The following is a 27960-nucleotide window of genomic DNA, read 5'->3' as shown; positions in this document are numbered from 1 at the left end:
CACTTTATTCTCTGTCCTCTTCTCAGTCCTTATGGGGTTTTGTTTGCCTGATCTGCTGCAGGTCCTCAACAGAGCTCCTGGTAGGACTTGCGTATTTTTCTGAGATAAGCAAACAGGAAAATAAACCACTTTTTGAGAATTAGCAAACAAATTAGCATTCACATTTCATAAGCAGTACTTGATTTCTCAGCTGACTGTTCATTCATGATGAATAGAATTTATTTTTATGCATGCCAATTTCTGGCACTTTTATCTACTCTCATGGCAATTCATCTGATGATATATAAAATAATTTTCTGCTTTCTGATCTGTAGAACCATTCATGCCTACAGAAATTCTAACATGTAGAGTCATACTTACTGTCTAGAATTGGAGCACTTCTGTCATTAGTAACAGTCTTCTTGAGCTTTTTTCCTTTGGTAATATCAGATAATAGAGCATTTCGTCCTGCCTGTTCTGACCTGCTTAGGGATGGCTTTTCAGTATTTGCCTGCAAAACAAAAATTAAAAATGAGGAGGCAAAGTAAACTACAACCTCTAGATACAAATTTCTGCTTAAATATGGCAGTTACCTTTGTCTACTATTTCAGTTTAAAAATGTCAATTGCCACTTCAATATTGACTTTCATATAGATCAAATAAAACCTTTGGACATATGGGGTTTGTCTCAACAGTCCTCTCTTTTCACTTTATGTTCTGGTGACACAGATTTTCAAGAAAGAACAAAAAAATTCCAAACAACACACTTATATGCACATACACATGCACATTTCTTCTAATTAACAGTTCCTGAAACATTTTGTAGCTTATCAGATCAGTGTTATGAAGATTTCCTGAAAGGTGAGGAGAGTTGCCATGGAGGGACCAAGCAGAATCTGTATCTTGCTTGAGGTAGAAAATGAAGGAAAGACTCTTGAGAGACAGCCTATTCTGTGTAATCAGCTAGGGTTTTGCTCTGAAAATAACTAGGTACTTCAAAATGGCATTTCAAGAAGGCTTCCTTCCTGTCAGTGAGGTGACTCACTGCTGGGAGGGCAAGCACAGCACAAGCTCTATCCCAGTTTAAGTCAGGTCTGATGTAGCTTCACCCACCATGCTGTGCCAGCAGTGGATCCTGTGGTCTGATAGCACAGGCTGGCTGAGGGTGCTATGCTAGCTAAGAGCTGTCTGTACCAAATTTAAACAATAGAATTTATTTTTTTGGCTCAAGTCATGGAAATACTGGAGTAGAACAAGGGAGAAGGTGGAGTACAGTTTTGGAGAAAGGCAAGATTTTAAGTCCTCTTAGAAAAGCTGTTTTCTCTCCACCAGATCAGCCACCAGTGAGGGAGGAATAAAAGGATGGAGAGTTAGAGCATATTGTGACATCCACATGAGGACTGGGAGGCAGCAGAAGTGATGGTGGCTCTCGCAGGATCAATGATCAGCCATAAACAATATGTGGGACAGCCTTCCCCAAATATCATGGATACCCTCATCCACATCTCAGGACATCCTGTTCTGTGACAAGCAACAGCAGAGTACAGTGCATATGTTTACCTCCTATAAAACTTACCAAGGCCAGTGTTGGGGGTGGAGGGGGAGCTGGAGGGGGAGGCACAGGCATGGTGGAAGGCTGAGCTCTGTCTGCTCTTGCTAAGAAACCTGCATAGCAAAACACAAACACACAATGTCCAGAGATTAATACATCTTCATAAATAAATAAATTTATACTCAGCTAGAAAACATCCTTGCAGCTAACAGGTTTATCTTCTACATTTTTGAAGTCTAAATAATGGGTAAAAAGCACTTTATATTTAATTGTATGGAAACCAGTTGCACCTTTAAACATGGGCTCCCTACATGATCCCCACTGCCAGACAAACTCATAGATATACATCCAGTTTTGAACACTTACACAATCCATGCATTGCTGTGGCAGTGCACAAAATGCAGTAACCAAACTGAACTCTGTTAAATCCAACAATCTTGTTCCCATGGAAGTGCTTCAGGATAGCCCCATAGCTACACCATCAGCCCTTACTTCAAGAAGGCATCATACTTTAGCATCATACTCAGAAAGAGATGCTGACTTGTTAAATCCCTTTAGTTATTAAAAGATTTCTCCACCTCCACTGTTATGGGTAGAGTGGAACAGCAGAGCTCCAGGATGGACTCATGCTTCTCTCTCTCTCCCTGCTTGCTCTGAAGATCCCAAGCTCCATCATCATGCCTGAATGCACCTTCCTCCTCCTCAGAAGCAGGACACACAGACATGTTCTGGATATTCCCCCTGAGGAGGAAGGGCAAGCAGGCAGCCTGGCCTCAGCTGCAGGCTGCTGCAGACAGAAAAGCCTGCCTGCTAAAGCTCTGCCTTTCACAAGCTTCACTGCCACTTTTCCCCACCCCAAGCTGAACTTTCAGCCTCGACAATCCTAGGAGGGTCACACCTGAGATATAGAGATTTATTGCAACCAAATTATGGAACACCAACAACAAAGAGTGCTCAAAGTATCAAGGACTATATTTTCAAGTCACAAGGGCTTTTTGTGGCATTTTGGCACACAGCTTGCTGGAACTGTGCCTATCAGGGACATTGGGGCATTTCTAATAGTGCTATGGCATTTCAGCATGTGCCTTTCTCTTTCATCTGAGCTTTCACCCATGCTGGCCATTCACCTGAGCCACCTTTAGTAACAATGATTTGCCACCACTTATATAATGTTTGCATAAGACAGGTAAACACAGGGGGAACAGGAACAAGGGTAATTCTCCAGACAACCCCAGGCTGATGGCTGAGGTTCCCAGGGCAGTTATTTACATGTATACACAGCTCTTATTTTTTAAAGTAACTTAAATGTTTTAGATGAGACCAAGGGGAAGTGTAATAGCTGTCAAGTCACCATCATGCCAGGTACAGTACGCTTTACACTTAAAATGAACATTAGGAAAATGTGCTGAATGAAACAAAATGGCATTTGCAGTGAGTCACCACCTACAAAGTCTGTAATGGCATCTGACATGATCCATGACACGTGTGTCAGAAAAAACTGCTTAGGAGTACAGATTTATCTCATCAGATGCTCATGCTTCAAAAGAATTAGAATACAGCTGTAACACCCCTTCCCTCCCCCCAAATTGCTGAGTTACCTTCCTCAGAAGAAATATTTTCTGAAATAAGACTTTAATGAATTTTGTGTAATATCTTTGGGGAGGAAGGAGTCAGAAGCATCACCCATAGCTCTGGTTGACCATTTAGAAAAGTAATGGAGTTCAAAGTGGTGTGAGGCACTAGTGCCTGCAGGTTTTCTTCTCCCACACTGCAGAAACCATTTCCAGTTACTGCAAAAGAGAGAGCAAAGCAGAGGGGAAGATGGCAGATAGACAGAGCGACTGCCAAAGAGGAAACCGTGAAGCCGAGCCTACGCAGCGCTGTGCAAACGCACGCATTCAGAGTCCTGCAAACAGACCAGCCTGCTCCCAGCAGTCCTCTGCTGCAGTACTGAGCACCTTAAGCTCCCCCAGAGAAACAACAGCTTCATATTCAGAGGATCCACTTGAATTTAGTTATATTCCCAAATTTGTAGCTTTCAGCTGTTACATAAAACAGTGCACAAAGCCCTATCCTTTCCCAATCAGCACATTCTAAATGCAATATTTGAAATCTGAAACCTATTAAAAGCACCAAGACTAATGCAGCTTTGTTCTTCAGCTTCCTGTTTAAAAAAATAGTCAACAGGAAAATTATTTCTTACAGTAGACCACAACCATCCTGTTTCTTAACACAGTCTTTTCACAGCTGCAGTTGTCTCTAGCTTAACTGTGCCATGAGGGTATTTCACCAAGCATTTAACTGCTTCATCAGATTAAAAAGAGAAATTCTTCTCTCTGCACTGCTTTGCTAAGAAGTCAAAGCAGTCTAGATAATGTACCATCTCTTTGGCACTCCATGTGTCACAGGTAAGTTTCTGGAGCAGGCAGAATACAGTTTGGTTTGATATCAGACTTTTAAAAGAATCCTTTTAAGCAGCAAGTGAGCCAGGTGGTCTGTGAAGTACTTCCTGTAAACTACCCTAACTTGTCCACCTCCCTGTCAGTTAGAGATTGTTTCCCTCTTGGGCTGCTCTGTTCTACTTTTTTTCCCCTTTTAATTGGATTGCTTTAGATCAGCTTCTTAAGGAATTGGTGGCATAAAGAGGAAGTAAGGTGATGCTTGAAGCCTGAGTTCTTTAAGGGGAAGTCACTACCCACAGACCCATCCAGCTTCTCCAAAACCCTCTCTGCACACATGATTTGCAAGGAGCAGGGAGGAGAAATGCACTAGGTGTTCCCTCCTTCTCTATCCCATCTTGTGTGTTCCTGTACTCAACCACTGCACACTAGGTGGTATTTCTGGTACTGAGGGGCTCTCTCAACTGAACCGCCATTGAAATTGGGTATACACTGCTGAGCTTGCATTTTGCTGCTGTTGAACAAGCCCTACAGCCCTCAGAGACAGGCTGGAAATAGCATTTTGGAAACACAGGACAAGCTTCTGTAATAAACCAAACTCTGGCAAAACTGGCCTGAAGTTTAACATGAGCATCCTGCAGGGTTATTTACTCATGGGTCTCTAGAGCACACACTTCCTTTAGAAGCCATCAGAAAAGAGATCACATGGTGTGACTGAGAAACCTGTGTGCCCACACAAAAACGTATCATGCGTACACTTACAGAGCCCATAAAACACCCCAGACTGTCAAATTTTAGTTTAAAACCAAACTTGCAATACTGCTTCACTCTTACTTTTGTCACTGTGTCTCTGCTTCTGCTGATGAAGAGATTTTTTGAAACTCAAGCTGAAACTTTGCAGGAAGAAACAGCACCTCTGCCTTTGAAGCTCTAACTCATCCTTGCTGTTTGGTTGTTAGATTTTGTACACTCTATTTGTCTGACTCACTATAAGCCTATATGAAGAATAACAATGGTCTGAAGAGATGCAGTGACCAGGTGACTTGCTCCCACAGCACAGGGCAGTGAGCAGCCCTTGGGAGGAGAGTACCTCTCAGGCTGCAGAACCAAAACAGCTGAGTCAACACAATGCTGAACTCAAACTCTGTAGCTGCTTTGTTCATCACCAATTCACAGGATGACTTTCTCACAGAGCACAGAGATGTCCTGAGATGTTAAGTGCAACTCTGCCATTAGAGGAAAGGTTTGGTTACTGTCCTACACATCTGCAATGGACTCAATTATTTGCTTTTGGCCAGTGGGAAAGAAATGAATTTAAGAAAAGGCTATTATGTTACATTGCTAACAACAGACACTATGAAATACCTGAAATAGTAACCAATCCACCTAGTAACAAATTTTACCCACCAAATCTTAACAACCTAGTTTCTTATAACGCCTGGTGCAGGAGGGTTGTTGAAAAGGAACTGGTCCCAAAAGACCAAGGCTGAAAACCCAGGACACATGTCCTAACATATTTTCTGAACACCAGTGTAAATTATCACATCCTTTAAGAAGCTATAAAAAGGTTATGTCTAGGTGAGTGTTGGTGGGGCGGCAGAAAGGACTGCAGTGCCCGCAGCATCAGCCGGAGAGCCCCGAGGTCAGCACTGGCAGCAGGAGAGAAGCGCTCCCAGCGCTGGCCGCTCTGCGGCGGCGCCGTGCCCCGCAGCGCCGTGCCCGAGCAGGCACCCACCACTGCCACCCTCACAGCGCCTGCCCTGTCCTGGCACAGCCCGGGGCTGGGGCAGCCTCCCGGGAGCGGAGCGCACACAGCCCGCCTCTCCTGCCGCTGGGGGAAGCCCAGCGCCGCCAGCAAATGCGAGATGCTCCAACAGCGCCCAAGGAAAGAACACCTCATAGGAAAGCTCTGATTTCTGCAAACTACCAGCACATGGCAGCAGCCGCCATCAGGAAAGATACTGAAATGCTATGTTATGCCACGCATCACGATAAAAGCTCCTTTCATTTAAAAATCAAAAGAGAGGAGAGAGGAAGTACACATCACACTCCTTGCTCTGTAGAGTGATCTGTAAAGAGTAATGGGCAAAAATGGCAGTGAAACACAAACTTTGGGCACTTCAGATTTAATTTGGTATTTCAGAAATCATTTCAGGATCATTACAAATGCTAAAAAGAAACATGACCTTTATTGTGGGACAGACAGTGTGAACAACCACACTGCAAGTGCTTGGTTTGTATCTGGTCAGACATTTTGAGCTGCTTGAAGGGCCTCCCTCTTAAACATTGAGTCAGAGGCAGACAGACAAGCTCCCTGTGGTTAATCATTTCCTGCATGATTAATTTCCAAGCAAAAAAAGAGGAAGGAACAAACAACTGTAGAAATAAAACAATGTATAAATTTAAGGGGAAAAACCCTTTAAGTTGCCAATTAAATGCTGATTGCTCCCTATGCAAATGGACCTAACTTCCAAATCACTGTTGATTTGGTTCTTTCAAAATCCATTACTTTCTCCTAATGAAAGAAGGGAATTTTTGTTTTAAAATTTGGATTTGAAGAAATTGGGCTACATTACCAAGTACTTTAGTAAGGTAGCTCTCAAAACAAAAAAGTCAGCTAACTATAAACGCATTACAAAACAGTTGGAAAATCACTTGCAATCAGTTTCATATAGACCACAATATTTTTTTCATTAATCATTTTTTAACAGAGTACTGAGCTATTAAACCTTTTTGCCATAAACACTTACTGTGATGTCATGAAATTTGAACCCCCGCTGCTCCCACTTTCCTTGGCAGACCTGAGTCATTAGCAAGCCTAAATGTCCCACCACAATCTCCCAAGGCCAGAGGGGCTGCCTGCACCCAGTGTCAGTCCAGGAGTGTGGCACAGTGTGAATGAAAACTTCAGAGGATGCTGAAGGTGCTCCTCCCATGCAACACCATGCCAGTAAACCCCCCCTGAAAAAAAACAGGTGTTTTTCTTCTTTTTATTGACGTTTCTAAACATAGAAATCTATAAATAAATATACTGATAGATGAGTTTAAGTCCCTAAAGAGTTCAACAAGGTTACCAAACCAAATTCAGTTGGGCATGAAGCTACTGGAAGATACTGAAGAAGAATTCCCTTATAGGGTAAAGAAAAAATATTTCTGAGACTCTCTGGCCTCAGGTTTTTCACTCCTCCATATGAAAGTGACTATCTGGCACTCAGATAGGTATCTGTAACCTGATAGAAGCTTTAATTAAGACACTGAGGACTGCTGTATAAAAACATATTCAGCAGGAGAGCCTGGATTTTCATTCTCCTGACTGGAATAAAGCTTCTGAAGCTCAGGAGCTCCAGGGGAACAAAGTGACAGCTAAAATGTTACTGTCAGTATTTTCGAGTCCTTTAACACCAGTGATGGTCTTTTAAGAATAGTTTTTGGCTGAGAAGACAATTTTGGTGCAGGGATTACAAGATTCTGTGGCCTGAGACAGGACATTACAAGGGTGTGAGAATGTAAACAGTCCAGTCCTGTCTGGAGGAAGCTGTGGTACCAAAAGGAGGCACTAACTTTTCACCCTTAAAACCACTTGCAGAGATCTGGACAGCCAAAAGAGAGACCAACAGAGGAGAAGTTACTCTGGGTGTTGGAGACCCAGGGAAATTCTGGGCAGCTGCTGATGCCAGAGAGAGGAAGCCTACTTTACTGGGGACTTTTGGCATTTCAAGGAAACTTTCCGCAGCACCCGAAATGAGTATGACTTTGAGTATGACTTTACAGCACACTGAAAAATGCCAGCCCTTACAGAAAATGCCAGGGCAGAGGAGGTGTACCAGGCAGTGATGGAGAGCTCTTGCATAGACCCATTGGAGGGATGAGAGATGACAAGCTTTATTCACAGGCACATGTGGAAGTGGATGAGGTCTATGTGGCCCTGAAATAGGATTTGGCCTAAGCTGAACAACACACAGGAGGATCTCCCATAGGGAAGTGCACCTTTCCCAATTCAGCAGTGATTGACGTGGGGGATGCAACACCATCCTGATGCAGGCAGGGACCAAAATGGGGAGAAGTGGAAGGCAAGAGCCTGAAGGGTCTCTAGCAGAAGTGTATAGGGTAGTTCTTGGGAAAGAAACATGTCAAGCCAGTATCACAGTGAGCATTTTTCCTGCCCTACTTCAGTTGCAGAGAGGATATATTTTTTGCTTTGTTTTGGACATATCCTTTTCAATAAATTGCATAATTAGTTTAGCTCAGTTATGCCATTGCAAGAGGTCTGTGAAAGGTGAAGGGGTTGGGGAGCTAGTGGGGACCAATAAAGATAAACAATAACAAGAACAGACAAAAGACATTACTAGTTAGGAAAAAAAAAAGTGAGGATGCTGTCAGGTGCTTTCGTGTCTCTATGCATGTTATCCCAGGCCCCTGTGCTCTGTCAACCCTACAGCATCTCCATCTTCCTCCACACTCCTCACGCTCACTCCCCCATCCCAGAGCACCCAGCCAATTGCAGTGATCCTCCAGTCAGCATGACCTGCAGCTCACACTGGGTGATTTCCCAGAGACCTAAAACCCCCTAAACACCTTGCATCTACTTCCTAGCACTGCAGGAATACAGTAACAGAGCAGGTTACTGTGTGTGTCAGTGACAAGTGAGCCAGCACACGGCCCCAGGTGCCAAAAGCAGCAATAGCCAGATGCACCTATGGTCCACAGCAAGTTGCATCCAGCAACCCTCATCTGTCAAACACAACTGAGACTTTTATGGAGAAAATCCAGAGGTGCTGCATCCACAGGAAATTACAGGTAAGAAATAGGCTGTTATGGTGACAGAACCTTGTTTTAATTAAAGTATTTTAAAAAGATTATTTTTTTCAATGAAATACTTTTCAAGATATGCAGAGGACCACAGGCAATGGCTAACTTTGGAGGACTGCCTCTAGTAACCAATATAGTCCCTATTTGGATGAAAGCTGTGTTTGGATGTTGACTTTAGAAAAGCTGATAATATAAGAGCAAACACACTATAGCAGAAAGTATCTGTCTCACTGAAAACAGGAATTGCTTACATCTAAACCATACTCCTATCATTTCTTTCAGCCAGTACGCCCAGAGGGGTTATACAAAAACACTCCTGTCTGTTCAGGCAACAAGGGTCAGGTCACAGTCCCCAGCAAAGCAACCTGGTCCTGGGGAACAGGACCTCAGCACTGCAAAGGACACCAGGAGCAAAGCCCCTGCTGCACCAGGCACCTCAGGAGGGAGTTCACTCTTCTGAAAACAGGCACATGTGTGTCATTCCTCAGTAGGAGGCCAGGACCAAATCCAGCAGAAAAATCTAATTACTGGGCTGCATCCCAGTCCTCAGGACAGGCGACACATGCTCAGACACTGCAACCTCTGACAGCTCCATACCATCAGTGCTCCCACACCAAAAAATGAAGAGCCCTTCCTCCAACCACTCTGCAGAAAGCCCTAGGGCAAAAGGCTTCACCCTCTCTCCCGGACAGAAGTGATGGTTAAGGATGAGCTGTTTGTGAACTCTCCTTCAGCTGTCCAGAGCAGAGCTGCCTGCAACACTTCACCATCTAGCACCCACTGCAGCCTCTCCTCAAGGCCAGTGCTGGAACCAGCACAGGAGGCTGTTATCCAGGCACTGCCCCAGCCCAGCCAAGGAGGATTCACACAGGCTGCAGGTGACCTTGAAAGGGACACTTGACTGCCAGAGCTCTGGAGAGGCCACAGGGACAACATACGTGGGGCAAGAAAGGACCTGATGTCTCTCTCCAGCTTATTCCCTCATCTGTTCCTCCTTCTGAACATTTTGTGTTCACAAAATGGTGTTCCAAATATATAGTCCAAGAGCTTCTCTGCAATGGGACTGCTTTTTCCAGTGTCCCATTACTGTAGTAGTGACCACTCAATGTCATGTGGCTGCTCAGCACTGCACAGCTTTCTCCCCAAAATTGTCTTAAACTTGAGGAGCTGTTGGTAAGGTGAACAGGCTAGTTCAGAAATTAGGAATTTCTGAGTATTGCCTCCAGATTATTCAGTCCTAAATCAGAAAAAAAACTTCACTTAAGACCAGGACTTTTTCCACCATCTTATCCTTACAACATGGCACCACTCATCTCTGACCAGGCAGGGTCACTGATGGCCTGGCAGTGGCAGGCAGCAAACAGGAGCAGGGTAGGATGTTTCCCACAAGCCACACCTGATGACCCAGAAGCAGAAAGGCACAGTCTGGCCTTTGAAATCCCCAGCTTGTTACCATGGGAAAAAAGCTTTTGTTTACATGAGCATATCCACCTTTTGCCTTTCCACCTATTGCTCCACTTCTATTTCTAGGTTGTTACTGCTCTGACTTGTTTACTTTGTGTAACACAACAGCCATCCTGCTCTTTGAACCAAATTGACAGAAACCTGGAGCATTTTTTCCCTCCTATCCACTTTTTTTTTAGCATAACAGGCCAAAAGTACCATAAATTAGTCAAAATGGAGGGTTTGTTTGGACATTTGAGCTGTTGCAACTTTTAGTACACACAGAAAAAAAAAATCAAGAAAGTAATCAAATATGGAAAGCAAGCTCTGGGATTTTACTGGTGGACTTCTGCTGTCCACAAGTGCCCACAGGTGTGCTGCAGTCCCCTTCAGAGCAGTAGTTATAATGAGAGGGGAAAATCTCTGCAAGTCCTGAGGCTGGGATGAAAAGAACCAGTCTGGAGCTGCAGATTACACAGTGGGAGCTATGGGATACCTCACACCACATCCTCTCCGTGCCCAGGGCACTGAATTAATAATGGTCACCTGCACCACCCCCTTGCTGATGGTGCCTTCATTCATCTTTCTCTTATCCACAGTTGGACACAAAGCAGCACTTGAAAACATTTAACAATAATTGATACTTACATAAAAGGATCAAGGATCTCCCACATGATCAGATTATTTTATTTCTCAGTAGATGTAGGTTTAGAATTCAATTTAGCACTCAAATAGGCTTTTTTTTAACATAAAGCATTTTCTTCATCACAATCAACTAAGTCTTACTAAACATGCAGTGAATTGTGACTGTTCTACTAAAGGCAGCACCTATAAAATGATATTAAAATAGTAAGTGCCTCTAAAGGAGAAATCTGAGGCATATAAGGGCAAGACATGTGGAATGAGTTTAAAGCATTGCTTTCCAATCCCTCTTATAAATATTACAATATTCCTATGAGAATGTTGAAAAACTACAGTGCACAGAGATCAGCTCAGATTTCACATCAAAAGCCCAAACAAAAAGCCAAGTGGCCTGGGCAGTCATCAGGGAAAGACCAACTGCACAAGCAAGAGTGTATTAGAGTTTTTACAGCCCAGGTGTTGACATAAATTAGAGTAACTTGAATACTTGCCATTAGAGGAGCAATCAAAGACTGATCTGCCTGGAGTGTGGGAAAAACAAAACAAATGCCAGCCCCAGATCTGCATAATGTAAGGACCCTGCTCCACTACAGAGAGTGCAGAAAACCACCACCTCAGAGCCAGGCTACTGTCAATAAAAGCCTCGGTTCAATGCAGCAAGACCATAAATCAGTTTTGTGAGAAACTGGCAACCAGGCCTGGAAGAGATTTTAATTAAAAAAAAAATCTAATTTTCTATAATTTTGAATTATTTGAGGCTGCAAAGTGGTGAGAAACCCCCACTGGACTGGGTAGACATGGAGAGCCTGAATTTATTCTCATTAGAGTTCATGGAAACGCTCAGGCCACTTTTCAGAGGCAAGTGGATGAGACTCATTGTACCTTCTGACTTTGCTGAAGCATTTGAACTTTTTGAGATCAGATTTAGAGATTAAGAGGAGTGCATCCCATGAAGTCCCTTGGTGTTTTCTCCTGTGGAGGGATTTGCTGTAGCTCGAGGTTAGTCATTAAACCAGGTCATTTGTGAGGCACCAAATCATATTTGCACTTCAGTAATGAATTTGAAAAGTGTCACAGTTAGCAAGCAAGGCTGGCACTGACTCCTACAACACCTTTGGATCAGGAGGGCTGGTGGAGCAAGGACCACAGCCACAGTTTGCACAGAGATGCCATGCCTTGTGCTCAGCACTGCTGGTACCTTGCTCCATGAACCTGGGGAGAGCAACCAGCAGGAAATGCTGTCATCTGTCTCCAAGCACCACAGCCTATTGACAAACTGCCCATAACTTACCCAGCTCACACCACATCTTACTGACTGACGAGGTACCACAGGAGAACTCATTCTGCATATCCCCTGTACCCCCTGTGTTCTCAAACCTTCTCTGACCTCCACTTCAAAAAGCTGTGAAACAGCACTTGATCTGCCATTTGAAGGCTTATTTCAGGAAGTTGGCCAGGAAAAATTAACTTCTTTGTAGACACTGCTGGGCTGCTACAAAACAGTTACTTTTTTACAATTCACATTGCCTGAGGAATTAGTACAAGATTGCAACAAAGCAAATGAAAAATGTCAGTTCACTGACTAAAAAATGAATACACACAAAATATACCACTACTTTGCATACTTTTAGTATTTACTGAGGTATTTTATCTTGGATCCTCCTCTGATAATAGCTACAAAATGAAACTCTTACAAATTTTACATAATAGCTTACAGTAATAAATGAGTATCACTTTCAACCCCCCAAAATGCAGATAGATGTGAAGCTGGGCAGCGTATGCTGGGAATCTGCACACACAGAAGGTGGACAACAAAGCACCCATTTGCACAAATATCCAAAGAAACTCCCAGTATCCATTCTTCCTTGCTTGGAAAAGAGCTCTGCCTCTGAGGTTTGGCCTGCTCTGCAGTTCATACCGTGTCTCGGAAAGCTGTCACGTGGGCTGCTATGCTTTCAGTAATTATTTTTAAAGGATCTGGGCAATACAAAAACAAATCTGTGGAAGAGACTTTAAAATCAGGATGGAAATAATAAAGGGGAGGGAAAAGAGGGGACAAAAAGTAATCTGAAGCAAAGAGAGGGTTTTCTTGAGCAAACAACCCCTCCCCAGACTCTGGGACTTCAACTGCCCTTTCTTCATATTGGAGCCAATCTTAGCTCATCCCAAACTACTCCAGATACCATGGCCAAAAGTCCATCATCTGTTCTAAATGGTCTACAAAACTTTGGAAATTGCATCCAAAACAATAAAAAACCCAACCAGAAGGTAAATCGAGGATAAGAGATTAATTCTAAATCTCAAATATCTTACCATACACATTGTGGTTTGAAAAGGATCAATTTAAAAACAAAAAAGAAAAGCAGTAATATTACTGAAAACATTACTGCACATGTGAAATTACATGATCACCTAATATCCTGGCAGTACTGGCAAATAATGTCTTGTTCTACTCCATATTAACAACATAGCCAAAATGTTATGCTCCTGCACCACCCAATTATCTTCCTGGTTGGAATGTAGCAGTAAACTTCTGCAATGTCAGAGATATAGATACAGGAAGCAATACAATTACTACTATTAAAAATGTTCAAGAAGACAACTTTACAACTACCTTTAGATGTATTGTACAAAACTAACAGACCAGACAACCATTAAGGAACCATTAAATAAAGCAGGCTGAAGGTTGTAATTATCTTTGCATTGTCTGGGTCTTCACATAATATATAAAAATCTACTAAATCTGACCATTATTTTCTCTTTTTTAAAAAACATTGATTATAAACTGATATTGTGCTGGAACTGAAAGAAAAGCTTAATTTTAAGAGTCTAATTTTTTCATTAAAAAAAAAGCACCACCTGTCCTTAGCTGATAGGAACTGCTCTGGTTTCATTCCAGACCTACGAAGTCTTCTTAGGCTTAGAGGAAGATATAATCCAAAAGTAGTAATGAGAATCTGTGTGATAAATGATGAGGACTGCCAGTTGCTAAAGCATGGACAATAAAGATTCATGTTTTCCTCTTGAGTACTGAATCTGCTGAATCCATCATATGCCTTATCCCGAGCTGACCAGCACTTCCTGCCTCCAACACCAGTTACTGCACAAAAAAACTGCTACCTAAAGGAAATATGTATAGAAACCCTGCAGAGGATCTCCTGCTCTAGACTCACTCCTAGGGAAGGGCAGCTCCAGAGCAAATTGTGGCCTGCAGAGTGCCCTGCAGAAGGTCATCTCCAGCCCAGGGGCTTTTGGAACCTGTGGACTGGTGTTTAGAGATATCCCCAGGCAAGGAGTCTGACACCCTGGTGGCTGCTCGCTCAGATTCCCATCTGCAGCTGAAGCAGTGCAAGGACAAACCTCAAATTCTTCCTCCTCTGTTTGGATTAATTTATCTCTTTGCAGAGCCATCAAAACCTAACCCACAGCACACTGAACACCTCTCCACAGGTTACAGGAGAGACCTCAGCCTTCAGCATCTGAGTTTGCATGTGTGCAATCACCAGCAATACTCATGTGCTGTTCCTATCACCAGCAATTTCCATTTGGTCCAATCTGGAAAACATCCTGAGTAATACGAGGATGAATTTTTCTGTTAAGTATTTCCAACACTGGCTTTTGGCAAGAAAAAAATGTCAAAAGTCACTTGGAAAAGAGGTACAGCTAAGAGACATTTCAATTAGTTCATAAATAAGCTGCCAAAATGCAAAGAACAAAATCCAGGCAATACTAATATTCTTCATATTTACATCATTATAAACTAATCTGAGATCAAAGTATTGACCAACCACAATTACACTTTGTTTCATTTACTAGAACAGAGCTACAATAAAAATTTTACTCACAATAGCTTTGTAAACCCATTTTTACATAAATCTCTCCATCTGCTTTGCAGCAGGACTTGATATTTATGCAATACATACGTTTATGAAATATAGGTGATATAACATTGGAGGCTTCAGATTATACTCTTGGGCCTTTAGCTGAATACCTAATGATACTGGGACCATGAAATTTGCATGTATGCATCCGAGTACACAGCACACACCTGCAGCAGGTGATGCCAATTTAAACACCTACAGTAAGGGCACACAGTTAAGTTGCCTGTGACTAATCTAAGGTGTCATCGTTCAGTTGGAAGGAAGCCCTGTAAGTAAAGATAGCTCCTGAAGATTTCATTTATTAAATAGGCTTCTCTACTTGTTTTGCAATTATCTAATAGATGGCAAGGTACCAGTTCTGTTCTTCATCAGTGCATGGTTCCTTCAAACTCAAAGCAATTCTAATGTTACATGAAAGACAATGCAGGAATTTAAATTCCCTGATCCACCTGGAGAGGCACTAACATTTGTGTGTGTTTAATAATGTGGGCTTTGGGTTAAAAAAAAAGAGAGAAAGAGGGAAACTATTTTTATGTCTTGTCAAAGTTTGAGACTTGAAGAGATTTCTATCTTGATGTACTGACATCATGGCACTGCTGATGAAGCACAGGGCTCTCTGACTGATGTTGACTGCCCCAGTTATCCCCTGGTCCCTCAAGGGACACAGGCAAATTGGTGTTGCTCCTGCTAGGACTGGGAGGACACGGATTGCGGAAGCAAGAGGGCACGCAGTCCTGTAAAGGGCTCTGGCTTAAAGCATGGCACAAATGAAACAAAAAGGATTCAAGGACAACAAATTGAAAACGCCCATCTGCTTTCCTCCCCATCTCCAATTACAGAAGTTTTTGCTCCAGTTTATTTCTCTTTGGAAACAACTTTTTACAGCTGCACATGGCAAGTACATAACTAGTAAGCAAAGAGGAGAAGCTGGAAAGAATGATTATTTATGGATTCTGCCAAAAAAATAGTCAGGGCAAAGTCTTTCACAGCTCAGGATGCAAACTAGTCAATCTCCCCCTACACAAAGACAGAGGCATGTCCTGGACTGCCTTCCTGAGAGGGAAAACAGCACAGCTGCCTTGCCTACTGCAGCTGCCCAGGCTGGAAACATACAGCACCCCTCCACTTGATACTTATGAGTCAGTGAACACATGTCAAAAGAGAGTGTTTCCCAAGTCATGGTGAGTAAAAACCAATAAGTTCCACTCAGTTATCTGCATTTTATTTTAAATATTTATATCCCTAACTGTTTTCTATGACCTTCAACAACAAAATATTTCCATGAAGCAAGTGTAGTCAAAGGCAGTGTGCCATGTGGGCACCTGCCCTGGAGGGCATGGGTTTACCGGGGGGCTCAGGCCACTGCAGTGACAGCCCACGTGAGGCCACAGCTAGTGACTGCATAGCTCAGTCCCAGGCAGACGTGCCAGGAAGGTGAATATGCCAAGAGGGACAAAGCCACGTCTTGCCTGAACTCTGCAGGACCCACAAGCCACTGCCTGAGGAGAGACAAGGTGCCTCATCCAGCTGCTCCAGGGTCAGCAGTACCTCCTGGCTCTTGCCAGTGTTTGGAAGTGGTGGCCAGCCAGCATGGCACATCTGTGTTAGCTGGCAGCTCTGAGGCAGCCTGCCACACAGGTGGCACAGCAACTCAGTGGGACCCAGGGAACAGCCAGGTTTGCAGCTTATTGGCCTCCACCCAAGATAGCAGGTCTAGCTGAGCTCCTGCTGGTATTCCAAATGCAGGTTTATTGCATGAAAGTAGTAATTTAGTGTAGTTCAAGCTAAAAAAAGTATGTATGACATAGCACTGCCGTGAAAACATACCCACAAAACCAAAAGCAGCCACATACCATCATTCAGCACTTGCATTTCCTCTTCAGAACATTCAACAAATTCTCTTATTCCAAAGAACTGCTGTAATTTGTCCTTGCTAGTGGCAGTCTACCAGCAGTTCAGAAGAGAAAACAAACTGGTACCTGCAGGCTGTAGTGCTCAGTGCAGGTGCCCTGAAACAGCAAGTATCAGAGGGTGGCAACCCATTTCCCCTTATTTGTAATGAGAGTGGCTGTCACAGCTGTTGAACCCCAGATAAAGTTATCATCACATCTGCTGAATCCTGTAAAGATGGCTAAAACCCTCATCAAACCAGCTGAATGATTTGGTTAGCTTGCAGGGGTAAAACCAAACTTTAAGTAAATTTGAAGACTAAATTTAGCATACAGACTGACCTGTAACTACTAACATCTTCGCTTTCAAAAACAGAATTGTAATTAGATGGAGAGGTAAGAGCTACTTCAAATCTGAGGCCACAAGCTTCCAGATAAAAAGCAATTTTTTTCTGAACTCAGAGAGCTGTAATATCTAGATCAAACTCACAGCTGAAAGGAAGCTTTGGATTGGTTTTATCAGGTCATAAGACATTATTCCCATGAAGTCTACTTTCTCTTTTAAACTGCAGCCCTGATGACTGGCAGTCCTCAAAAAATGATGGTGCAGGGATCATTGTTTTCTTCCACATCTGCCAAGGCCCTTGTGAGCAGGCAGGCTCACAGGAGGCTGGGTCACAGGGAGAGCCAGTCCAGGCACCACCACACAGAGAAAAAGCCCTGCTTCTGCACAGAGAGGGTACAGCAGCACCAGGGCAGCTGCGTGAACAAAGCCTCAACTCTGCAGCCAAACACTTCTACAGGTGAGCACTGATCCACCAAAACTTGCTATTAGGGAATGCTGCTCAACATGAATTTGAAGTTTGCCATTAGTACCAGACTTCTGAGATCTGTGATGTAAATGAGCAGTTTTTTTGGCTTCCCACAACTGCTCACCTGAGAAAGCAGCAGGTCCTGCCTTTCCAGGTGCCCCTCTTACACCAGGAGCAGACCTGGTCATTACCCTGCCAGCTGCTAACAATAACTCAATACCTTCCCACAGTGCAGAGTATAATGCACTCATTTTATCTGTTTACTTCCAAGAGAAAGATCTCCTCAGGAAACTCAGACACAGCATTTTCCATTCCCTCCCTGAAAAGTGGAGTATGAAATACACTGTACCATCCATATAGAAATGTTTATTGCCTTTAAAATAACTATTCAGCTTTCATCAATAACCAGAAAAATTCAAAGTCACTGTCAACAAGGAGACTGAAATACAGAACAACAGGCAGCTGGGCTGGAAGAGGGCATCTACCCTTCCTTCCCCTGAGTCACCATAGATTATATCATTCCTGGCAGTATTCATCCTTTTTCTCTAAAAATCTCCACTGGTGGAAAGTCTGCAATACCCCTGTCATCTATCTTATCCTAACAGCCAATGAAGCTTTTCCCAGTACTTTAGACCTCCGTTTACTGTGATTTCATTTACTATTTTTCACACTATTTACAAGTGTGATGCATAAAAGAACTTATTCCTTTCCTCTTCATGGTTATTTGAAAAGTGCTACATGTCTCTTTGAACTTCTCTTTAGGCTATGCAGTCATATTTCTGCCAGTCTTTCCAGGTGGTATTTGTGCTGTCATCATTACTGCTGCTCCTGGGACCTTCCATAATCCCACATCACATGTGAAATGGGTGAGTATCATCTTTATCTCAGTATTGCATTATAAGTTTATAAATGCCAGTTTATAAATACTCCTATCTTCCTCATCTGCTTGTCCCCCTTCTTTGAACAGGCCATCCCTTCCTACCCAAACAGGCAGGTTTGACTACTGACCACACAGTAGTACCATCTTCTGCAGTCCTGTGGAATAACCCTCCAAATAACACTCTTTGCACCAACCCTCTTCCAGCAGCAGTCCATCATGCCTGGTAAGAGCTGTGGATCCACAAATGAAGTGAGACATTTGTCTGTTCCTGGGGTTAGCTCCTCCCTCTCACATCTCCCAAGCCTAGCACCCACATTTCTGCAGACTGTGGTTTCCAAAGCACATGCACTGCTGAAACTACACCAAAGCATCAACCCACTTGGACCAGCTATAGACTTAATCTAGAAGAAACCCTGCATGGTTTTGTGCTCATGTCTACAGAGAACCAAAATCCCAAACCACTCTGGGACCCTCCCAGCATCAGTTTCTACATGGCCCATTAACCATAAGGAAGCCACAGCTGGGGTTTACAACACAGAGCATTTGTGATAGGAAATACTTGATCTGCTGGACTGCACCAGCTCTAGATCAGTACACTGCAGCCTATCTACAGCCCATGCTTTCTGATGGAGCCTCTGCTGCAACAAGAAGAAAATTAAACCAAAAATTAAATTTAAAATTATTAAACTAAAATTAAAAAAAAAGAGTAAACATACTGTTCTTTCTTACTAACCACGTGTTTCAGTGAATCTTTTCATACTATACCTGTTCATTAGCACCAAACTGTAAATGTTGGAGGCTTCACTGTGCAGTTTTCAAGTGTAATATCATCTGCTCTAAGTCAGGACAGATTCATTGTACCTGGTCATATCATACCTTTGGTCTCCTGACCTACCTGCTAAGCCTTAAATCCCTTCACTGTTAGCCTTATACTACTGGAATGGGGGGGGAAAAAAAAAAACCAAACAGAAAATAACTCACTGCACATGTTAAAAGCTTATGGATTTGGCATAAAATCTGATATGACCTAAGGCACTTAAATCTGACATTAGGAAAGGTGTGGCACATCAGAGCATGCCTGTGAACTGGCACTGCCATTAATCCTGCCCTGGAGAAGAATCCTGTACTGTCACACTGCAACCTAAGACAAGAGATGGCTCTGTGGCTTCCAACTCTTCCAGGCCAGGGATGACACACTGCAGAGGAGCTTCCTGTGCTGCTGCTCACACCATGACTCCCAGCCCTCAGTGCAAACCCCACAGACTGTACCTGGTCACCAGCAGGAGATGCTTGCATACAATAGCAGGTCTGGTCAATTCAGTCCAGAATACACTTTCTGAAGTTAGTTAAATGGCAGTAACATTTCCCAGGTTGCACAATCCTGCAAGGAAGAAAGGAAAATAACTATTAATTGGGAACCATTGGGGATCACAGAGCCTGAGCAAGTGTCCATTATGTATTTCCTTGAATAAGTAGAAATTCTGCATAAGAAAGTGCCAGCGTACTGTAAAGAAGAGTCCCTCCTTCTAAAGAGGAATCAGAACAGGAAAACACACTGGCTGGGTTCTCCTTATTGCTCACTGAGGCCAGAAGACCCAGTTTATTCTCAAACAAATTTAAGTCCATTCTTCCAACTTCAGCATAGCATACATACTATAGTAAAAGCCATTATAAATGGTGGAAGGAAAATAAAGGCATAAAAAGCCATGGATGTGATGGTAAGACGAATAGAGTTATCCACTACAACAGCTGCTGCTCGTAAGAGACATGGTTCAACAACCAGCTTTGTAATTAGGAAGTTTCTGTAGTTTAGGCTAGAGAAAAACGTGCAAAAGTTGAAACAAATGTGTGGGGGAAAGAAAAGCAGAGGCAACAGCCTGGGAGGTGTGACAGATGTGCTGCAAATAGCACCCCCACAAAAAATACACTTGACCATTTGATGCATTCAGTATTAGAACCAACAAAATAAAATCTTTAAAATCACTAATTTTAAAATAAAAGGTAAGCACAGTAGCCATCAGCATTTTACAGATTTACTACTATTTAGAAATCAGCCTCAAGACCCCAGTCCCTCACAGCCACGCAACCCTGGCACACGCTGTGTGGCGAAATGAAACCCACAAGGGGATTCTGCTGTCGGCTCTCTGAAGCTGGGCTGTGCAGTTCCGGTTGGCAGTAGCTGGTGTTGCACATTTTAACTCCTACTTTTTCCCTTGCAGAAAGTAGAACAACCCTGAGTTATGGATCCAAGTGCACAGTGGACACAAGTTCAACAGTGCAACGTAGCCACTTAGGTTTTGGGGAGTAAAACCAGCCAGTGATTAAGGTGACATTGAGTGGTTTGTTCTATTTATTTGCAGAATTAAAGATTCTTTAATGATGCTTTAATCTAAATTTGAAGATCCCTCAAATCAATAAACTTCTGTATTACCATTGCTGAAGGGAAAGAAAAAAGCAAACAAAAACACACAGAAAAACGAATTTTTCTTCCGTAGATAAATGCACAGACACATGCACACAGTCTCTCCTCCTTCTGAAATGCAGTAAAAGAGTAGCCTTTGTTTCCTAAGTACAGAATTTATCCCCATCTGTTTCCATTTTTTTATTATTTTCTCTTTTGGTTTCCTTCTCTCTCATTCCAATGCAATTTTAATTCATTTTGTTTAGTCTGTACTTTTTATTCCCTTTCCTCTTTTTGCAGATTTCCTTTTTAATTTGTTAGAGGAAGAAACATTCTTTCCCTGGTTTTCATAATACAAGCTGCTGGAAAAGGCCCATTCAGAAATCCCCCCTCTTCAACAACTCTCCTGCTCTTTCAATCCTGGTTGCCTATGTTCACTCTCAGTAGCAGAGTAGCAGTGTTAGGGTTTATTTATTTAGGAATGTGTATCAGTTTATTTTTTAATTCCATTTCAATTATCTGGCACAAACCACTGCATGGAGGCTCAAATCTATTATTTACAAGCCATTACATTTAGCTTAAAACAACTCCTAATCTATTTGAGATGAGTTGCTGTAAGACAGGATTAGGCTGAAATGAAAATGTCTGCAGTGGGATTTTACTAAATTGCTTTTAAATCACATTCCTAGTTAAACAGTGCTCCAGTGAAGACTATAAACCCTAATACATCAGAAAGGCTGATTTGGGGCAGAACTGTGGCTCTCTGAATACTTGCTTGTTTTACAGATGCAGACGAGCCCAGCTAAGGCCAAAGCCTTCTCTGCATAGAAAGCCCCAAAACCTGAAATATGAGAGCAAAGCTCTGCAAGGCTGAACCACAGAGCTGTTTAACTGCCCAGGAACAGGGCCCTGCTATTCCCAGCTTGCCAAGACCTCTGAACCCTGCAGCAGGGCCTGGTGCAGCATCCAGCTGCACGTGCTGGAGGCAGCAGCAGCCTGGCATGAGCTACTGCCTTCATCTTAGGCAGATGTTTCCATACTGACACCAGGATGAATGCACCAGGTGGTACGAGGAGGGTGAGAGCTGTGAAACTTAGTCTGCTTTTCTACATGACCAGAAAAATATTTTTTTAAACATTTGGGAAGAAGCATGGGCAGCTTTAGGACTTCCTGCCTGATGCTGAGCTCTCTGATTTTAGTGCCTGGCAGGACCTTGCTACAGCACTGTCATCCTCAGCAGCTGCACTTGGTGTGAGATTGCTGCCACCATCCCTGTGCAAGCCTCTCTGCCTCGCAAGCTGTGACCCAAGGTGCAGATTGAGCACCTTGGCCTCCAGCCACCATTGCTGGAGCTGGCCATGGGGCCATCACCTCCTCTTCCCCATGCTCTCCCAGCACCACGTGGACTCCACACTGGGGATTTCATTTTAGTTCAGATTCTGCGCACTTACTACTGTATAATACATTTCATCATCCTGCAGGTTGTTTTCTTTGTAACTTTCACTCCAACTTGACATTTAAGACTTGCAATTAATCACAATTGCCCAGTAATTTAAAAGTAACAAATCTATATTTGTGCTAGAGTACAAAACATACATCCCATTAAAGAGTCTCCTTCTGAGAGCTCCCAAATTCTCCAACACCAACCTAGCTTCATTTCATTCCTGATGCAATGTGCTCCCAAGTTGAAACTCTCCAGCACAGAAAAGTCATGATGCAATTTCTCAACAGAAATCACCAGGAATGAGAGAACACCTTAAAAAGAAATTGTGCCAGCAAAATCAAAGAGAAGAGCTACATACTTGGTACAGCCAAAACAAACTAACAAGTTTTCACTACAGTCAATGATTTTAACCTCTACTTGGAAAAGTGCTTTCTGGTATTTATTAACACTGAACACACCTATTAAAAATCCAGACCTTTAACTTATTTTATGAAAGTCTTAACAAGATGGAGAAGATTTCATCCACACTTCTAATGTGACTCAGGCCACGCTACTGCTGTACTGCAAGGCAGGCTCCAAGTTTCACACAAACCAAGCTAACCCACAGATGAGCTTCCTATTTTTGCGCTGTAGAGTTCTGCTCTGAAATCCCACACTGCTTACTACCCGCCAGCACAACTGCCACACAGAGCACTCCTCACCCACTGCTGCCAAAAATCAGCAAAAACACACGTGTAGAACCCCTGCAGGACAGCTAAAGAGATGTTTTAAGAGAACTAACCTGTTCTATTTGAATCTGTTGGAGGTCACCCAGTTCTGAACTTCCCCAGCAGCCCCAAGTCTCGTTTCCTGTGGAGGAGCATGTGACACACACTTCCTCACCGCACCTTGCTAGACTAGCTCTGCTTACGTTTTGACATCAGATGAAACAACTAACTGTCCCTCACAACATGTTAAAGAAATGTCTGATCTAATGTTGAACCACTGACATTTCTGCGTAGCCAAAAAGCCCTCCTCTACTGCCTTCTGAGTCACTCCATGATTCAATGGACCTTTTTGTACTGTATATTAATACCAAATGCTGAATGTGATTCTGCCACAGTATACTCAGTGTGCCTCCCCCCCTTCTTTTAAAGGGGAAACAAATGCAGTAGTGGAGAATGTAATTACACTGCAGGCGTGGGAAATTTCAGTTCAAGGGTATTTGTTTATCAAATGTTCAGAGTAGTAGCAAATTGATGAAGTCAAACAGATGCAGTCATCAGCAATTTTGAGAAATACTGTCATTTGAATACAGTAAACAGAAGTTGGGGTCCTATGAAAAGTAGTTTATGTCTTCAGAAGAGTAGAGATTTTCTCAGTTGTAGCAGTGTGCATCCACATATTGTTATCTAGCACTGGGCAAACAGGTCTGAACATATGTCACATAAGGAAGGACAGTCAAGTCCTGCATTACAGTACTATGTTTACAGGACTAGTCAATAGGTGGTGCCTTATCAGAATTTTTTTAAGATGCATACATTTTGGAAAGGCAATCTAACCCTGAGTGTGCTGACATAGACTGGAGATAAAGTTTGAAGACTGCCACGCCACAGTAGAGGCAGAATGGTCACACCAGACTCAGCAAGGAGATACTGCTCTGCTGGAAGATGCTCCTTGTGGAAAACACTAAACACTCATCAATCAAGCTAACAGAGGGGTGAAAATAAATGTCACATTCCTTTATTTAGTGCAAGCTGAAATAACAGACAATGCTTGGGGGATTGGTCAGCCTGGCACGGCCTGTGTGAAAACAGTGGGTTACAGACACAGAGGGGTTCCCTTACAGACTGACTGCAAAGATCTTTGCTGGGGCACAGATTTGCTCTAGCTGTACCCAAGTGTGAATGTGAAAACCTTGAAGGTAGGAAGAGAGTGAAGAGACAGTGATGCTGAAAATTTGGGATGCAAATCTTTTGGCAGCAACAGTCATTCGTGGCTGTCCTGCCTCCATTCAGTTCTCCCACTGCACCCCACAGTTGCCTCAAGTGTGTTGGCACAGTGGCTCCACAGCCTGTGCCATGGACCACACTGAGGAGCTGATCTAGTGGTCAAAAGCTCACGAGATTTTTTCCAGCCTTTTCTCACTTTCAGGCAAAACCAGACAAGTGCTAGAAGGAAGCTGGCTCTGCCACTACCCAGGCTGTCACACAAACCATGGCTACAGTGAGAGACCCAGAGCAAGCCAATCAGAGCTGCTTCTTTGCCCATGGGTAGAGGAATTCTCTGCAATTTCTACATAAATTAAGAGGTTTCCCCTAAAATGTCATCTTTATAATTAAACCGCACCAGATGAAGACATCAATGTTGTAAGCAGCCTCCTGGTGACCACCAGCCAGGGATTACATTCCCATCTGCTGCCTCAGGGCTTCTTACCACTGCTCACTAGTTCATTACTATCAAATGAGCCAAACTAGCTCCAGTAATTTATATCAGTGGGTTAAAATAATTGGAAATGGAGTAACAACAGTTTTGAGGATCCCTCCTACCCACAGAGATGTGAGAGTAGTGACCTCTGGCAAAAGGGAAACAACGACAGGATTTACATCGCAGCAGCTAAGTGTTAAACAAATCACCCCCAGCTAATAAAAGATACAAGTGTTTTATGCATAAACACACATAGGACACCCATGCAAAAGGAAATACGTGCATGACTGAAAAACCCCCAACAAACTAGCCAATAAAATGGATGCTTTTAAATGAGAGTCACACACACACCCCCTTCTCATGCATGCACCTCCGAGCTCCTGCAGCTGCAGTAAGAAAGCATGTGCAAACACATGCCTGCAGATGCACCTGCTCTGCCCCCACTGAAGGTTTTGGGCCAAATGGCCAAGATATTATTTACACTGGAAGACACTTGAGAGCACTGTGAGCCTCATGCAGCTTAAGCATCTTTCCCTCGGTAAGCGTGCAGAGACATGACACGCCAGACCCCGAGCTCCAGAGGCGCTGAGGGGAAGTTGAAGAGTTCAGGAAGTGGCCATGCTTGCTCTCAGCACACTGCCTCTTTGTCCTCACCCAGCTGCTCCCCCAGGAGCTTTCAGACAGCTCAGATCCCTCACAAGAGATGGGTTATTTCTCTCCATTTTAAAACGGGGCTACGTTTACAAAGTCACTTTTAATGTGTCAACCTCTCTGTGAGGATCCAGTCTCACACAATGGACTGTGCCAGAGCTGTGCTTGGAGCTGCTGGTGGGGCAAATACACTTTTATAACCCCCCAGGCACTTGGGATTGTTCTAGATGGGAGGAATTTGCTCACCCAGCAGGTAACTCGCAGCAGCCTCGCAGCCACTTTTAATCCATGCCCAAAGAAAACAGCCTCCCAGGGTGCTGCTCCAGCCAAGCTCAGAGTGCTGCATGCCCTTCAGCAGGGCCATGGAGAGGCACTGCAGGGACAGCAGAGGCAGCTGTGTGACACGGGGGGACCCACCGTGTCTGCAGAGCTCTGGCACAGCGGGGTTTGCTGAGTCACCACCGACACCAGAACATTTGTCAGCTCTGACTGCGGACCACTAAAACGAGAAGGGAAACATCTGAAGCCTGATAAATCTCATCCCTTGTGAACAAACCATTTATTTCTCCATCCTTGTCACAGATGAGAAACCTGTTGGCTGGCATCTTTCAGAGGAGCAAAGCTCCAACAGGGATTTTTGGCAGTCATCTTTTGTAAGCCAACCACTTGCAACTAACACTATGTCTTATTTTACAAATACACATACACAAGACAAAACTATCTTGTTAGCTTCCGAGTGGAAAGCATACATGAAGCTCTCTTTTATGTGCACCTGTGTACTTCATAGAGACACGTATTAGTAACCCTGCAGATGGCACAGTTGTTTTTAAAGCCATAAATTAACTTCCCCTCACTTGCCATGAGATCAAACAGTGTTGGATTCGCAAAAAAAGGACCACCCCAGCAGCAATAACAAGTTGCACAGTGGCCTGACAGATAAGCCACAGAAAGATGTTAGTACAAACTGATGTAAAGCTATTTACACAAATGATTTGCTTGTCCTGCGCTATGGGGATAAGAAGCCAATCATGGGCTCTGAAGTTTTTTGTTTCCATTAGAAACTTGCACTACCCACACATCAGAGTATACTGGACATAATGATCCAGACTAACAGAGCATGCTGAAGCCCAGCACTCAAGACCAACACATACTTTGTGCCTTCTAAAAACAGGCCCTATTCATTCACTATATAGAAAAACTCCCTATTCACCAATATGGCTATGACTACACACACAGACAGAACAGTGGATGTGGTGAGGACTGTTTTCTATCTGGAACCTGTCACCAGCAAATTTGAGCAATTAACATCTCCGTGCTCAGGCAAAACAATCTGCAGTGCCCCAACTTTGAGCAGGCACAAGACAGGCGAGTGCAAGAGTAAACCATGGTGTGCAACCGTGAATGTGCAACCACAAACAAACCAACCAAGCCCAGATCTGTCAGCCAAATCACCAGATCCAGGCACTAACACAGAGGTGTTCCAACTTCAAAGCAGGAGCACAGTTGGCAAGAGCTTGTTGAAAGAATTACAACCAGAAACTGGGACTTCTCAGTAGCATGTAATCCCTGCTGTTTCCATTTCCTCTTTCTCATTATCGGCACAGACGGGGGCTGAAGATTAGTAAACAGTGGGTGTTTGGGGTGAATTAGAGCATGTGTGATGTAGAGCTAGGTATCCTGGTGGCATCCGTGTGACTTCAGAGAGACGTAAATATTAAATGCTGCCCACTACATTTCTTCAAAATGATGAAATATTAACACATTCCATGGCAGTGGGGAAAAAATCATACTAGATAAAACAGGGAAACTATTTTGTCCCTCATCTGGAATGTGAACAAAATCTGATGATCAAAAATGTTCTGGCAGATAGTCATGACTATGAGAGAGTGGCAATGTGGAAAATGAATAGTTTTTACACTGTTCCAGTCCTGTCTGAAAACAGTGAACCGCCCCTCCCAAACTCAACTCAAAGCCCTTTACAGAGCTATGTGCACGAGATTACATTATCAGCTATCACCCCTGGGTTTAGCCACAGGCTATCCTTTCAGAGGACAGAACATAAATAAAAGCTATTCCTGCAAAAACTTACTTTTGCCTAGAAATGCCTACGTATTTCTTGAGCAAAAACTGCTGAACTGACAAACCTTGCCCTCAGAGTTACTTGTCCTCCCTGCTCCTCCAACACAGACATTAACATACTCCTGAAGAAGCGTTCTGCAGTACACATGTATTATTTATACATGTGCATATATATATGTAATTAGGTGTATTTCTAAAATGAGAACTCTATTTGTCTGGAAGTCCCTTCATATCATTGTAGATTATTTCTAATAGCCTTAGTATGTTCTCAGGAACCAAAAAGGAAGTTTTAATAAGAGTGCTGCTTGTGGCTTCCAATACTTGTTTTCACATAAAACCTGCTTTCTTAGTTTGTAGCTTTTTTGTACAATAAACTTGGGACACAAGCTCTTGAACCCTATCAAAGAATATGGACTTACTCAGCAGGTCAGCCAAGAGAGAAACAATCCATGCTATCTTTCCAAAGGGTATTTTCAACATTCTTTATCCAGTAAAGTCTGCCCAGCTGTTATTCTAGAGCAGTGTTTGCTATACTTTTCCAATGGCATGCCTCAGCTTCAAGTACCTTTTCTCAATACATAAGCATTGCTATGATGGCAAAGTTAAAATACATTTACTATTGAGCAACTTGTGTTCAGCTATTCACATGAGTCAAAGTTTTCAAATATTCACCTGAATATTTGATGACAAATT

The 27960-nt window shown here is 43.2% G+C and overlaps 1 protein-coding gene across 2 annotated transcripts in view; it reads right to left on the bottom strand.

Moving 5' to 3' along the window:
* WIPF1 (WAS/WASL interacting protein family member 1) overlaps positions 1-27960 on the bottom strand; it is a 55060-nt gene that overhangs the window by 14544 nt on the left and 12556 nt on the right. The window contains exons 2-6 of one of the 2 annotated variants that reach the window (XM_064434400.1): positions 25606-25687; positions 19556-19667; positions 18415-18516; positions 1556-1644; positions 361-490 (exon numbers count right to left, since the gene is read on the bottom strand). In XM_064434400.1, the coding sequence (XP_064290470.1) occupies positions 361-490; positions 1556-1644; positions 18415-18430 (235 nt within the window). In that variant the 5' untranslated portion in view covers positions 18431-18516; positions 19556-19667; positions 25606-25687. The remainder of the gene's footprint in view (positions 1-360; positions 491-1555; positions 1645-18414; positions 18517-19555; positions 19668-25605; positions 25688-27960) is intronic. The other variant, XM_064434401.1, reaches the window with a different exon arrangement.

Source organism: Passer domesticus, chromosome 10 (genome assembly GCF_036417665.1).
Source record: "Passer domesticus isolate bPasDom1 chromosome 10, bPasDom1.hap1, whole genome shotgun sequence".
In the NCBI taxonomy this organism is placed as follows: domain Eukaryota; kingdom Metazoa; phylum Chordata; class Aves; order Passeriformes; family Passeridae; genus Passer; species Passer domesticus.
The sequence above is the reverse complement of the archived record's forward strand: the minus strand, read 5'-3'. Positions and strand labels throughout refer to the sequence as shown.